The 15,586-nt window shown below is 46.5% G+C and overlaps 1 protein-coding gene across 1 annotated transcript; it reads left to right on the top strand.

Moving 5' to 3' along the window:
• The first annotated feature begins 462 nt into the window (after nucleotides 1-462).
• Nucleotides 463-6,790, top strand: Lsm6 (LSM6 homolog, U6 small nuclear RNA and mRNA degradation associated). The gene is made up of 3 exons (XM_051168706.1): nucleotides 463-588; nucleotides 4,814-4,927; nucleotides 6,682-6,790. The coding sequence occupies exons 1-3, from the start codon at nucleotides 495-497 to the stop codon at nucleotides 6,714-6,716; spliced, it is 243 nt and encodes an 80-aa protein (XP_051024663.1). The 5' UTR covers nucleotides 463-494; the 3' UTR covers nucleotides 6,717-6,790.
• The last annotated feature ends 8,796 nt before the right edge of the window (nucleotides 6,791-15,586 follow it).

The raw sequence follows: 15,586 nt of genomic DNA, 5'->3' as shown, positions 1-15,586 counted from the left end.
CTAGGGAGGTGCTTGTCAGCTGTTGATGAATGTGGACCTACTTTCTATAATGTTGGCCTTAAGTTGAATTTAACCTAAATACTCTCTCCTATTTTTGTTTCAGCACAATTCGGTACAACTTAGTTAATCTTTCTATTCTGCTTTCATCAGTCAACTGGAAATGTTACGCCTTTTCACAGTGATTCTGTGTTGTCTCTTTAGACGTTAAAAGAGTTGCCAGCATAGAACAAGTGTTCATTCATTAACTGTGCTGAGGTGGTGGTGGCTATAAGGGTGTCATGTGTGTGACACAGTGAGACAAGTGATTAGGAAAACAGCTGTGCGGTGGCTGCTATGGGACTGTGTGGGGTGACAGGAGCTAAACACAGATCAGCCGTCATGTGCAGCACGTCATTTAGGTTGACTCCCTATAGATATGTTAAAGGCCCAAGAGTTGTGTTTTGTTAGTCTGTAGATTTATTGCTCTTTCCTATTTCTGACCAGGATTGTTAAAAATGAGTCTGCGGAAGCAAACCCCTAGTGACTTCTTGAAGCAGATCATCGGCCGACCAGTTGTGGTGAAATTAAACTCTGGCGTGGATTATCGAGGTAGTATTTTTATGTTTGATCTTAACAGTTAACTAAAATAAGAACATGTGACTAGCCTTTTAAATGTACCCAATAGACAGTTTTTCTATCTTTTCCGTCTGAGGTGGCTCCTTTTGTAGTGAAAAGCCTGCCAGCAGTGTGTGCTTCTTTCTGACTTGCTTTGTTCATGTGAATTCTGTCTCCTATCTGCCTAAGCTCCCTGATCCCAGCTTGAGAGTCACAGTCAACTCTGCTGTGAAGAGCTGGGGACCAAAGAACCCCTGGGTTCAGCATCATTTGTTTTTGCGCAAGAGTTCAAGATTGGCACGCTGTTATTTGGACAACCAAACACTGTATTACGCAATGACGCTTTCTGCTCCTATGGAGAGATTATTTTAGGGAGCTCTCGGTGCTGGCTTGTGGACCCAGCACAGGAGGATTTGGAGTTTGAGGATAGCTTTGGCTGTATCTGATTTTGAGGCTATCCTGGGCTACAACATAAGACCAAAACAAACAAACCAAACCCAAACAAAAACCCTGAAAAGGTAATGAAGACTACTAAAAGCAAGGCAGAGGTTGCTAAAGGTGAGCTTGGTGCTTACAGGGTTGGAGCGGGAGCTCACGTTTGTACTGTCTTAGATTGACGTGTGCCGAACACACATGTGACATGTATCACAGGCAGTGACTACTAATTCATCAGCAAAGTTTGTGCCATGTCTTGGTCTCTTTTCTGAGTCTCTTCAAAGGTTTCTTTTCCCACACACTTACATGTAACCCAGCCTCTTAATTACTTGAATACCTTGTCACATTGTTTCCTATAACCTCTGAGATGTTGTGGTTATTCTCAGCTAGGGAGTGAGGAGCTAAGACTTACTCAAGCTTGACAGGAAAACTATCATGAAATCACTGGAGGGACTGGAAAGCTGGCTTAGCGGGTAAGAGGACCCAGATGGAGTTCCTACCACCCACGTGGCATCTCACAACCATCTGTAGCACCAGATCCAAGGGATCTGATGCCTCTTCTGGGCTCTGTAGGCATCAGTCACTGCGCCTGCAGGCAAAACACTCACACACATAAAACCAAAATAAATACTTAGTAACCTACTGGAAACCCAGCACAAGGAACAGGGAGCTCAGGTAGGAGGGCCCCCTCTCCCCGCTGCAGAAATGAAGGGGAGGGCCTAGAGGAGTGGCTCTGCAGTTATGAGTGCACAGTCCTGAGGGCCTGAGTTCAAGTCCCAGTGCCCACCCTGGGCAGCTGCCAAACTCCTGTGACTGCAGCTCCAGGGATCCAACACCTCTGCCCTCTCAGGACACCTGTACTCATGTGGGGGTACCTGCACACATACACATTATTAAAAGCAAAGTGGGATCTAAAAGATAAAGGGGGAATTCAGTCTGTTTCGTTCTTAGCTTCTTGACATTAAAGCCGATTGCCAATGTTTACTGTTGGTTGGTTGCTTGCTTTTGAGTCAGAGTGTTGCTGTGATGCTTAGCTGTCTTCAAGCACGCTCTCTTTCTGTGTTTGTTGCTTTAATAGTGGCGTTACTCCTGCTTATTCCATGTGTCTGGTGGACGCTTCTTACTAGTCCAGGAATGTGCTTTAGAAGGTGACACAGGAGAGAAAAACGTCAACTGTGAGGCTGTCTTTGGCTACAAAGTTACTGTCCTTGATAGTTGACAGTCCAGTCTGCTTCTTTGAAACTTCACTGCTTCTCATAGGATTCTGCTTGGCTAATGTCTTGGGCTCTGGTTAGAATTATGGCTGTGTGTTCCACCTTGCCCAGTTTTCAGCCATAAACTTTGGGTGAGCCCAAAGGAGGAAAATAGACTGGGATTCCCATGTGCTTGGCAGCTGCTAAGGTGGACACATCGAGTGCAGTTCTTTTGTAGAGGTCAGCTGGCTTATCCTTTGTTGTTGTTGGTTTTTTCCCTTTAGGAAGTGTTGTGTTTATAAAAGTAAGAAGACAGCTTTGCTTTGTAGTTTAGACCTTGCAGGCGAGTACTGGGAAGCAGGGTTTCTCTGCACTCTGCCGTGTGGAGATAATCCCCGGTGCCACAGGAGGGTCACGCACACAGTCTGGTGATCTCCACTACCACCCTAAACAGTAGTGTTCTAACGAGCAAGAAGGGGCTGTGTGGGGGAGGTGGTCCACAGTAGATGCCTGTGGGGGGAGGTGGTCCACAGAGGATGCCTGTGGGGGGAGGTGGTCCACAGTGGATGCCTGTGGGGGGAGGTGGTCCACAGTGGATGCCTGTGGGGGGAGGTGGTCCACAGTGGATGCCTGTGGGGGGAGGTGGTCCACAGAGGATGCCTGTGGGGGGAGGTGGTCCACAGAGGATGCCTGTGGGGGGAGGTGGTCCACAGTGGATGCCTGTGGGGGGGGGAGGTGGTCCACAGTAGATGCCTGTGGGGGGAGGTGGTCCACAGTGGATGCCTGTGGGGGGAGGTGGTCCACAGTGGATGCCTGTGGGGGGAGGTGGTCCACAGAGGATGCCTGTGGGGGGAGGTGGTCCACAGTGGATGCCTGTGGGGGGGGGAGGTGGTCCACAGTGGATGCCTGTGGGGGGGAGGTGGTCCACAGTGGATGCCTGGGAAGGAGCCAGCACCCTGCGACAGCTCCAACTTTGCTGCTATTTCTCCTCTTGGAGAAGAGGTGGGTTACACCTCCTAACTCCTGAGCGGGTATTTGTTTTGTGTTTGTTTTTGCAGTATGGTGATTGAACCCAGGGCCTTACAAGTGCTTGGCCAGTGCCCTACAGCAGAGTTCAATTCCCCAACCCCCCTTCCTTTTTATCTTTTAACCTTCATATGAGAATGGGTATTTTTATTTTTTGTTGTGAGCCTAGCCTTTAACGGCTGAGCCATCTCTCTAGCCCGAGAATGGTTACTTTTACTAGCAGGAAGTGATAGTGACATTATGTTTTGAATCACTCTTGGCTAATTCCGTATCATATCATGGAAGTTTCTTACTAGTCTAGGAATGTGCTTTAGAAATGGCACAGTAGAGAAAAAGCCAACTGTGAGGCTGTGTCTTAAGCTGTCTTTGGCTACAAAGTTACTGTCCTTGATAGTTGACAGTCCAGTCTGCTTCTTTGAAAATTCACCGCTTCTCATAGGATTCTGCTTGGCTAATGTCTTGGGCTCTGATATCTCTCCCTCTCCCTCTCCCCATTCCCTCCCTCTCTCTCTCTCTCTCTCTCTCTCTCTCTTTCTCTCTCTCTCTCACACACACACACACACACACACACACACACACACACACACACACACACACACACACGGTCTTGAAAAGAAAGCTCTGTTTAGAGGATAATGGGGGCAGAAGCAGAGAGCGAGGAGCATATTAATGAAGTTAAGATTTTAAATGGGACTGTTGACTTAGTTAATTGAATTGAATCTCTAGTATGTTTTTATTCTTCCTTAAAAATATCACTTTACATTAGGGGCTGAGAATTAAAGGCTTACAGTTTCATCTTTTGAAAGATTCATTTGGTCAGATTTTAGAAATTTATACCATCTTAACACAATCAACGATTCACCCGGCTGTTTTCCTTGAAAGCTCTCTGGAATGTTTGTAGCCATTTTTCTCTATTAGTTTTGATTTTAAAAATAATCTAACTCTGAGAAAACAGAACACAGCATGTTGTAATGCAATATGCTGCTCTCTGTTCCCAAGCTGCTCCTCACTGGGAGTCACAGCTTGGAGATGTTCTTTCAGGAGCACCTGCTGTCTATTATCTTAACAGATTGTGGAGACTTCCTCTTCACCCGGAGTACATTCATCTGCTGCGGTAGATGCTGTGAAAGAGTGAGATAAATCTGCCAGATCCGTATTTCACTTAGTGCCTAAAGTAACAAATGTCACAGGGATGGAGGCTCATTTGTCCATGCAGAGTTGCCATGTCTGTCCCTGGCTCCCAAAGAAGGCTATTTTGGTTGGAGTATTCTAATGCTTATACTTCTGTGAAGCGTTTGAAAGTTGCTGTGGTGACCACACATACCAGGAGGGAGTGACAGTTGGCTGCCTGTCTTGGAGTAGTGGATGCATGACTCCTCTCATGCCATGCCCGTCCAGCCTTCATTCAGATTGGCACAGAATAAAGGCGCCTTTTGTGTTTAAGTCTATTGAGTTTTGTTTACAGTGTGAATTTTTATATTATGCGTCTGAAGCGTAATGAATAAAGTGACTGTTGGATCTAAGATATACCCTGTAATTTCCAGTCCTTTCTTACTCTCCTGCAGGGGTCCTGGCCTGCCTGGACGGCTACATGAACATAGCACTGGAGCAGACAGAAGAGTACGTCAACGGGCAGCTGAAGAACAAGTACGGGGACGCGTTCATCCGCGGAAACAATGGTAACAGCTCCCGCAGTATACTGTTCAGAGTGAGCCGCTCCTGCGTGCACGAGACAGCACTGGAGTCTGTGGCCCCTGGGAAGGTCCCTTTCCCTTTGTTTGCCATGCTCCTATTTTAGGTCATTAGGATAAACCAGTTCTGTTTGTGAGTGGAGAGATTTTCCATGGCATTTTGAAACTAGAAGTTTTCTTTCTTGCTCTGTTGGTGAAGAGCAGAGGGTACTGGGTAACTGAGCAGGACCGTGCTATCTTACATATCACTTGCCGTCTGTGAAGTGGAAGCTCCTCCTGTGCCACCTTCACACCCCCCAGCACTCAGCCTGCCCTCTGTCCTTTCTTTGTTAAAGGCTCAGGTGCCTTTGTGGGGCTCTGTGCTTTTCAGTCTGTCAGAAGTGGCATGGCTCTGAGGTTCCACAGCTCTCAGCGGCTGCCGTGCTTACTTTGGCTATCTTAAGTCACCTCATTTCTGAATAAAATCACATTTGAATACTTAGGGACTGGAGAAAGCATCAAAAAGATTAAGAATTAACCCTCAGCCCCCCTTTAGGTCCCATCCCCAGGTAGAGATCTATTTTTTTTTTTAATTGATTTCTTTACTTCTGAGTATGAGAATCTTCTGACAGCCTTAAACATTAGGATTTGTCAGGAATTAAATATCCTGACTGTTACATACATCTCTTGCTTGCAGAATTTCCTCTATTTCATATTATTCTCAGTTAGCTTCCTCCTTCTGCTTGGAAATAGTACGATCTTGTCTCCCCTCATGACAGCTGGTAGCAGCCACCCACCGCAGGAGGCGCTCCCACAGTGCCTTCCCCCGGTTATCTGGCCTCCCCAGCAGTGGCTTTTCTCATACTCTGACGCTCCCTACACTTTCCACTCTGTACTCAGGAGCAGTCTCCTGGTTCACTTGATTGGTCTACTGCTCACTTGAACAACCTTGTCAATGTCAGCATGTGTGGAATGGGAGAAGGGTACACCGTAGGGACGAGCCTGGCCAGTGCCCAGGTGCCCCCTTTCGCCCTATCTCCATGCAGCACATGTTCTGCTGTGCTCAGTATGACTGACTAAGTTAAACACTGGATGGCACCAAAGGTTGGTATTGATAGCAATCTCAGAATAAAGTCTTTGCTATCTTAGACATCCCTCCCACCCCCTGTGGAAATTAAACAGTAAAAAGTAAACAGCAACTATAGCTTATGCTGGGGAGATACATGAAAAGTGTGTGTGTGTGTGTGTGTGTGTGTGTGTGTGTAAATGCATCATCATGTGTGCCTGGCACAGAGGCCCCTGGAACTGAGTTGCCGGTGTTTGTGAAGCACTCTGTGGTACTGGGGACCCCGCGTTGGTGCACGTGCTCTTAAGTGAGAAGCCCCCTCTCCAGCTCGTGTGCTGCTCGTTCCTAATCTGAGATCCAGCCTGAGAGGGTTAGCTGATTAACTTTTCCCAAAACTGATTACAGAACATTCTTAAATTCTGGACACTTTCAATCTTCTTTTTATCCTTGGTCATAATTTGTAAAGTCAGTAACATGCACAGATAAGACGAGTTGTAATCCTGTAAGACATTGAAGCCAGGTTTAGACTCAAAACTCATGTTATAGCGACCTTCCATTGCGTGGTATTAAAGTGTGCAAAGGTGTGGCCGGGACCACTTGCCTTCAACACTGCTGCTGTGGCACTCAGGAGTGACTATTGATTTTTATTTATTTATTTATTTATTTATTTATTTATTTATTTATTTTGTCTTTTCAGTGTTGTACATTAGTACACAGAAGAGAAGGATGTGAAGACACCAGCAAGCACTTCTCCTCAAACTTGGATTGGGTTGGTTAGTTTTGGTTGGTTTGGCTTTGTTTTTTTTTTGTTTTGTTTTGTTTTTTTGTTTTGAGATAGGGTTTCTCTGTATAGCCCTGGCTGTCCTGGACTCACTTTGTAGACCAGGCTGGCCTCAAACTCACAGAGATCCACCTGCCTCTGCCTCCTTGACTACTGGAAGATATATTTTATTATGAAGCGGCTTTTGGTTCTCTTATGATCTTAGTTGACCTGTTTCCATACTGGTTGGTGGTTTTGTTTTTGTTTTTTAGTTGACTTTGGAGTAAGACAGAGGCCTTATGTTACAGATTGAATCTTAAACTGTTCACATTTATGTCTTTTACTTTTGTCTGTACAGAACGCTAAAATTAAAAACAGAAACAGAACAATTTGTTTGTCCAGGATTATTTCACCTCAGGTTCCAGCAGTGTCATTTCACTGATTGGTTATGCACTCAGTTGACTAAATGGTACATCCCTGAACCTGTGGTCCAGACATTCTGGAGCCATCCCTGGTCTCTTCCTCTGCTCACCATGCTCACCATTTAAAGCGGGCAGATGAAACCTAGGAAGCCATGTGGTTCCAGCCTTGGGCTATAAAAGGACAAAAGGTTACAAATTCAGCTATTGATTTAGTCACCTAGCTAGAAAATAGAATTGGGAGTCTAGTGTGGTACCTTCGCAAAGGAGTGCAACTCTCACTTGACTTGGAAATTGTAAAGGTTGGCCACATTACAGTAGGCAGTCGCTCAGAACCCTGGAGCCATCATGCGATCCACCTGCGCAGTTAGACTTCTTACATAGACTCATGCCGTGTCAGGAGTGTTGGCAACAATGGTTTGTCTAAACAGGAGGAGCTCAGCAGTTCCTGTGTAACTCTGGCTGAGGCTGAGGTGGAGCAAAGCCCACAGTGCCTAAACTCAATTTCCAAGTACTGAGCTGCCTCTTGCTTAGCAGGTGGCCTTGGGGACAGGGCTGTATTCTGGCAAAATGTTGCTTAGCATAGCCAGAGCCTTCAGGTCATGTGACTCCTGCTGAGTGGGCGCTTTGGTTATGTGGATACTGGAAGACCATGGGTGGTCTTTCCTCATCCCTCCAATCTGAACAGAGTCCCCTTTTTAGGAGGAGGGGTGTGTTTTGGAACAGTTGCCTGGTTGAGGGATGTGGGGAGATTGGACCTAGGGAGGGAGGGAGGGCATGCTTCCAGGACAGGTATATAGACGACATTTGTCTTGTTTAAACAGCAATCAGGAACAGTTAATAACTGTCCATGAAGAAGAGACATGTTGTGTAAGGTTTGGTGGTGTGCACACTGGAAATAAAATACTTTATCCTAAGCTTCAGTAACTCATCACTTCCTGACAGAGGCTTGAGAGGGACCAGGGTGTAAGTACAAATCACCAATTTGCTCTTTTATAAATGGCTTCTTTTAAGGAGAAAATGGATGTCTCTCGGAGTGGAGCACACATGTTCTCATTTGTTTTGTAGAGTGTGTGAGGCTGCCAGGTTAGTGTGTCCCTTCATTCCTCAGTCAGCTGCCCCTGAAAGCGGTGTCATTGTCATCTCTACCGCCCACAGCACCCTGCCCTGCTCACTGCTTCCCTGACCTCTCCTCCAGCACGTGAGTCTTTATGTCCCTCCTGCCGTTTCCAGCCTAATGGCTCTACTGTAGAGTAGTGTTTTCATCCACAGAACCGCTTTGAATCAAGATGGACTGTGGGAAATGCTGCCATTTTTATGGTAATAAAGACCCATATTATGCAACTGGACCAGCACATGGTGTCCCCTGTGCATACCTTTATGTGATAGAATTCTGAAACAAATTGTAAATGCTAAAATTACTTTTTCTTAACTGTAGTTTCCTCGTGGTCCATGGATGGTTTTCAGTTGGATTGTAGCAAAGACGATTGTTCAAGGGTGAAATTTTTTTCACTTTAGTAAATACGTTTTCCTTGTCCCTATGCCCCTGAACCATAGTTGCCACCATCTTTCTCTTGGGCTATAAAAAACCAGGATGTTTAGCGGGAAACAAAACATGTGCTTGGTTCCTCGACTATCTACCTTCACGGTTTGTTTTGGTCTGTGAGCTGTTCCTTGGCTAATCTTCCAGGCTGAATCAATTCTTCCTTCAAAAGTGTTTATCCCAAAACAGAGCTGTTGACAAGTACAAATACAGATGGCAGGCATGTGGTCTGATTCTCATGTTCTCCCTGAGCATTCAGAGATGTTCACATCGCGAGCTTCCAGTCTGAGGCAATATGTAGTGCGTGCTTGGCGTTCCTAATTACGTGACAAGCACTAACAAATGCTTAAAGGATTTCCTTAAGGTCAGGAAACAGCTGCTCAGCCTGTGTGAGAGGCTTATCACCCTGGAGTGTACAGTCGACTTGATTAGAAACAAGCTCTGGGGAAGTTGTCTTTGATACTCACAGTGGCTGTTGGGTAACTGCATCCCAGGCCATGGATCCAGTCTCTTCCCTCACTACAGAGTGACACACATGCCCCTCTCTGTACTGACTTCTGCTGTGAGAGAAAACGATGCTCTAGAGTATCGGCTTGCTCTTGTGGAAAGATCTCAGCCATGCTGTGGCCAATCTGCAGTAGTTACTGAGTTTTGTTTGTTTATGTGTCTTGCACAAAAACAAATTATTGGTGAAAAGACAAACTGCAGTTGTTCTCACCCCTGATCTTGAGGCTTGGCTCAGCAGCGTCCATCCTCTTCTAAGAAGGGGCTCTTGAGCACCAACGAGCACAAGATTAGCTCTGCTCTGCGTATCTAGCAGGAGTTTTATTCCCAGTAGCTGCTGCCTTCTCTACCCTGTGTGGCAGAGCGGCCACGAGTGTTTACAGTGATCAACCAGCTCTGACTCCCTACTGAAGTGCACTTGCCTGAGGGGCAAGGTGGACAGTGTGCATCCCTTGTGTGCTAGGACAGGAGATAGCCCCAAGTGATGGTTGCTATGTCCCTTTCTGAAAAGTTAGGGGAGGTGACCACAGGAGGGGATTTGAAGAGGTGATGTTGGCAATCACCTATTGAATGGCAGTGCTGGACAGGCTCTTTGTATTACCCTTCTGTGGAATAGAAGCCCCCACCCCCCAACCCCCACTCCAGTGCCAGTGGGTGATGGATTCACTTGCAAATGTGGCTATTTATGGGAGAAGCTATGCCATGCTGTCTTTATATATATATATATATATATATATATATATATATTTTTTTTTTTTTTTTTTTTTTTTTTTTTAAATTCACTATACATCCTGGTCATAAGCCCATCCCTCCTCTTCTCTCAGTCCCTCCCACGCTTCCTCTTTCTCCTATTCCCCCTTCCCTACTCCTCAGAAAAAGAGAGCCCCCACCCATCACCCTGGCCTATGAAGTGACATCAGGACCGAGCACATCCTCTTCCTGCTGTGGCCTGGCAAGGCAGTCCCGTCAAGGAGAAGTGATCGAAAAGCAGGCAACAGAGTCCACGTCAGAGAAAGCCACTGTTCCACTTGCTAGGGGACTCACACGAAGCCCAAGCTGCCCATCGGCTACATCTGTGTAGGAGGCCTATATCCAGTCCATTCACGGTCCTTGGTTGGTGCTTCAGTCTCAGCAAGCCCCTCTGGGCCCTGGCTGTTGGTTCTGTTGGTCTTGTGATGCTCCTGTCACCTCTAGGTCCTTTCCTTCTTACCCCCACTTTTCCATAAGACTCCCTATGCATCGCCCAATGTTTGGCTGTGAGTCTCAGCATCTGTTTCTAACTGCTGCTGGGTGGAGCCTCTCAGAGAACAACTCTGTTAGGCTCCTCTCTGCAAACATAACAGAATATCATTAATCGTGTCAGAGGTTGGCTCTCTCCTATGAGTGGGTCTTGGGTTAGGCTCCTGGGAGAGTATGAGTGGACTGTAGGAGCAGGGGCCATGGTGTCCAATGTGGACCCCCTCTAAACAAAAAACCTAGTAGAGGAAGGGGAATACCAACCCACCCACAAAAATTTCACTCAAAATTTACCCTGTCTACAAGATGTACAGGGATAAACATAGAGCAGAGATTGAGGGAATGTCCAACCAATAGGCTGATCTTAGGGGTATCTAACAGAGTAACTTCAGGAACAAACTACAATTGGTCTGTGGCATAAGAAGTCATCAGCTCTGTTTCCATGGAGAAGCATGATTGACACACACACATGGTGGTTTAACCAAGTTTTGCCAGCATTTCTGTTTTGTTTTTCTCTGAATACATGAAAGAATTACATTGTTCTGGAAAAACTTAAACCATGGCCATGTAACTTGCTTGGCTAGTAGGAAGTAGAATTGAGTGGTATCAAGTCTAAGCAAAACCACAAGGGCTAGGGAATGACTCTATATACACTGCCCCATGACCACATGACCTACTGGTCCTGTGAAATAAAAGAATCACTTGTTTAAACCCTTTAGGATTTGGAGACTGTCTATGACACAACAGTTGGGGGATGCTGTCTTGTCCTGCCGTTATTCCACAGTACACATAAACTTTTAGCTTTTCCTTTATTGTAATTTTAATGGGGCTTCTGATAGTAACACTTGAATAGTGACTTGGACTAATGTGAATAGTTTGTGGTAATAAACTTGTTTCTTTGAAATTATTTTATGTAGGCTTTCACAAACTGAGCGCTCCTTTAATCCAGTTATATTTTGCCAAATATGCCAGCATTATTTCCATTAGAAGGCTTGAATGACCATTTTTGTAAAGTAGGCCTTGAAAACTACTTTATTTCAGTTGTGCAAATGGTGTAATATTTTTATATTTTTATAAGGTTCTAGAATATATCAGCCTATTAAACCTTCCCCTGGCTGGGTGAGGCCCAGCTGCAAGATAAAGGGGATGCTGTTTGGCTCCGTCTTTTTCCTAAAGTGTTAACCTCATTCAGAAAGTTCCCACACAGATAGGGAAGTGTTTGACTACATGTTTAGGTATCGTAGCCTTAACCCATTTATCACAAAATCAGCCGTGTGTTAACTGTATCCTTTGCAGAATAAATGTCCTTAACAGTCCTCCATGAAGCGTAGAGAAGCAGGGTCCAGTGAGAAATTTTTTTATTGCATTGAAAAGGAAATCCTTTCTTTTAAGACTGAGTTCACAAGACCTCTGTCCCCAACGACTTCTTCGCTTAATAAGACTAAAGACAAATGGTGGTGGCTCTGTCATGGCTTCAGAAACTGAGTCTGGGTGGATTGTTTCATGCCAGGTTGACTTGCAGAATTCCCAGCTATTGTGTTTCTGGATTTCAGTGGGACCAGCAAAGCCAACGTCTTCTACCCACAGTGTAGGTGGATGATAATGGAGCTCTCAGTCGGCATCACCACGCTTCATGCTAAATGTGTTTCCGAGGTAAGGGTTGTGTAGCATCACAACAGTATGCATTAGGTTTCTATGGCTTGCTTTTTAGTGCATCCAAAACCTCTTGTGCATATCATCACCCCAAGAATGAATATGCAGACTCACTCGATGCGGCCATTAGGGCTGGGCTTACAGTTTCCTTGTTTCCTTCTGACCATGAGATTTTTGCTGAGGTCTGCTCCAGACCCATTCACCATTCGTGTGGCACTCTAGCATAGATGCAGATATTTCTGAAGTGGTTTTCTCGGCATCGCAGCAGCACACATGCATACCCTCTGATGTCATTAGCCAGTGAAACTATTCCTGCATTCTCCCTTCATGGTCACCAGATAAGGCCTTTTTGTCAGATGAAGAGACTTGAGGCCAAGAGATTAAGTTGCCAGGGTCATCTGGGGAGTTGCTTTAGCCAGAAAACACATATTTGAATATGGGGTGCCTTTATTTCCATCAATAAATCAATTTTCTTTCTATTTTTGAGGGGTGCAGTAGATTTTATTGACGATACTCGAGAGAGCAGGGCTCCCTGGGCCCCTCCCCTTCTTCTGGGGTTCTGGGATGGACACTGAGGGAGATGCTCACTGTCAATGCCTGAGTTGGGACAGGGACTCCTTAGCAGCCGATGGCCTCTCTCTTGCTCTTGTGTCCTTGCTGGGATGGGTGGTCCAGGGCTTCTTACCCCTTGGAAGCCATGTAAACCATGAAGTCCACCACCCTGTTGCTGTACCATATTCATTGTTATACCAGGAAATGAGCTTTACAAAGTTGTTATTGAGAGCAGTGCCAGCCCCAGCATCAAAGGTAGGGGTAGGAGTCGCTGTTGAAGTCTCAGGAGACAACCTGGTCCTCAGTGTAGCCCAGGATGCCCTTTAGATGCCTGCTTCACCCCCTTGTTGATGTCATCATACTTGGAGGGTTTCTCCAGTCAGAGCCACGATGGGCACGTTGGGGATAGGAACTCAGAAGGCCAGTGAGCTTCCCGTTCAGCTCTGGGATGAGCTTGCCCACAGCCTTGGCAGCACCAGTGGATGCAGGGATGATGTTCTGGGAAGCCGCACAGCCATCACACCACAGCTTTCCAGAGGGTCCACCCACAGTCTTCTGGGTAGCAATGATGGCATGGACTGTGGTCATGAGTCCTTCCATGATGCCAAAGTTGTCATGGATGACCTCGGCCAAGAGGCTCAGCAGCATAGTGCAGGAAGCATTGCTGACAGTCCTGAGTGAGCTGTCATACTTCTCCTGGTCACACCCATCACAAACATGGGACATCGGCAGAAGGGGCGGAGATGATGACCCTTTTGGCTCCACCCTTCAAGTGGACCCCAGGCTTCTCCATGGTAGCAAAGACACCAGTAGACTCCACAGCGTAGTCAGCACCAGCATCAGCCCATTTGATGTTGGCGGGATCTCACTCCTGGAAGATGGTGATGGCCTTCCCGTTGATGACAAGCTTCCTGTTCTTAGTCTTGACTGTGCCGTTGACCCTGCCAAGGGTAGAGTCATACTGGAACATGTAGACCATGTAGTGGAGGTCAGTGAAGGGGTCATTGATGGCAACAATCCCCACTTTGCCAGATGAGCAGGCAGCCCTGGTAACCAGGCACCCAGTATAGCCCAATCCGTTCACTTTGCCTTTCACCATCGTGTCCAAGGGATGAGGCTGGCACTTCATGAAAAGATGCAGCTGTCTCTGTAACAGGGAGGAGCAGAGAGCCAATCAATTTTCTTCCCTCCTATTCATGGAACAGAATCCCAAGATGTGCATATAGGCTTCTGTTCTCCACATTCAAAGAAGGTGCAGACAGTGATTTGTTACTGCAGTTCTGTGGTGTGACAAGAAAGGACAATGGTCCTTGACACACCAGGCCAAAGTAGAAAACTGCCCCTACCCCCCTCGCCCTGCCCCACTTGTGTCTACACAGGCACCGTTTGCAGAGACTGGTAGTTTTTCAAATGTCCATCTCTTAAAATTTGTTTTTTCCTCTCTAGAATCTCCCTAGCTGTGTCTCTACACCAGAGGCTGTGTATCATCAGACCTGGCAATATAATACAGAGTGGACACAGGCGTGAACCTGTCTCCACTCCTACCCTAGCCAACTCTAGCTCGTTTGTTGTCCCATAAAACAGATTCCTTCACTCGGGTCTTTATGGACAACTTAACCTCATCCACATCACATCCACACCATAAATGTCCACCAAAGGCTATGCAAGAAAGGCTTGGTCACCAGAAAGCACGGCATCAAATGTAAGAACTCTTGAGAATATTCATGCTGTACAACCTGAAGAGAAAGAAAACTTTCAGAGAGGTGCTTTGTTTCAATTTGGTTAGTTTTAACAAGAACCCAATATACCTCTTAGCATCCTACGAGTGAGGAGATGGGCACCAAATGGAAGCACCTAGCTCCATGTCTTTTCAGCTGGTTAGGAGCAGGTGGAAGTTGCCGCACACCTAGCAGTCTGGTTTCAGGGTCAGTAAGCCGCTTGAATAAGTCAAGAAGGCCTACCCAACATCCCGAGGCTTCTCAGAACCTGAACAACAGAAACAGGCACATTTGTGAATGAGATTAGCTCGGTATGAAGGCTGGGAGCTAGGCTCATATTTTATTTCTTCAAAACATTCCTAGGTGAGAAACAATCCACCTAGCTGCAGACTTCTCCAGGTTACCTCCTGCCTGGTGGCACCAGTGCCGCAATGCACAAAACAAGCTACAGGTGACGCGGATTTGGGGGCCTGTGAATGAGTCAGGAGACTGGGCTGTGGGCAATCTTTGTTTTAGAGAAAGGAAGGGAAACAACAGGCTGGTCACAAATTTGAGGTTAACACCTTGAAATAGTTACCGGGGTGAGGGAAGGCTGTCTGGTGGTCATGTTTTAAGGTAGCAGTATGGGTTTTGTTTGAGACATTGCCTCTGTGTAGCCCTGGCTGGCCTAGAACTCACTCTACGGACCAGGCTGACCTCGAACACACAGACTCACCCACCTCTGCCGCTATAGTACTGGGATTAATATTAAAGGTGTGTGCCACCATGCCTGGCTAACACCACGGCTTTAGACAGGTCATGGGCACAGAATATTTTCACCGGTAAGTGTCTAGATCGCCAAACTAGAAGCCTAGCCTAATAAAGCATCATTGTCGCCCAGTCACCACCATCCCTGCTCTGTCTCTGGCACTGTGTGCGTCTTTTAATTCTCAGCGCCAACTGACCCCTGTCATCTTCAGGATCTGTGTTAATCCTTACCTTACAAGACACTGAGCAGAGCTTGGCTCGGTGCAGAAAACCACAATGGAGCACTCGAAAGTGTGATCAGAAGCTACTTAAAAGAAAAGGCAGAATACACGACCCATTGCGTGATAGCTGCTAAAGGTATGTCACTGCCTTTCATAGCTGTTCTGTAGTTCACTATCAGCTGAAAGGATTCTTCGCACGCTAGAGAACCCGCAGGACCTGGCTCCGCCCCCGGCACGCGCACTGGGCCG

Source organism: Acomys russatus, chromosome 26 (genome assembly GCF_903995435.1).
Source record: "Acomys russatus chromosome 26, mAcoRus1.1, whole genome shotgun sequence".
NCBI lineage: Eukaryota > Metazoa > Chordata > Mammalia > Rodentia > Muridae > Acomys > Acomys russatus.
This window is presented reverse-complemented; position numbering and strand designations above follow the sequence as displayed.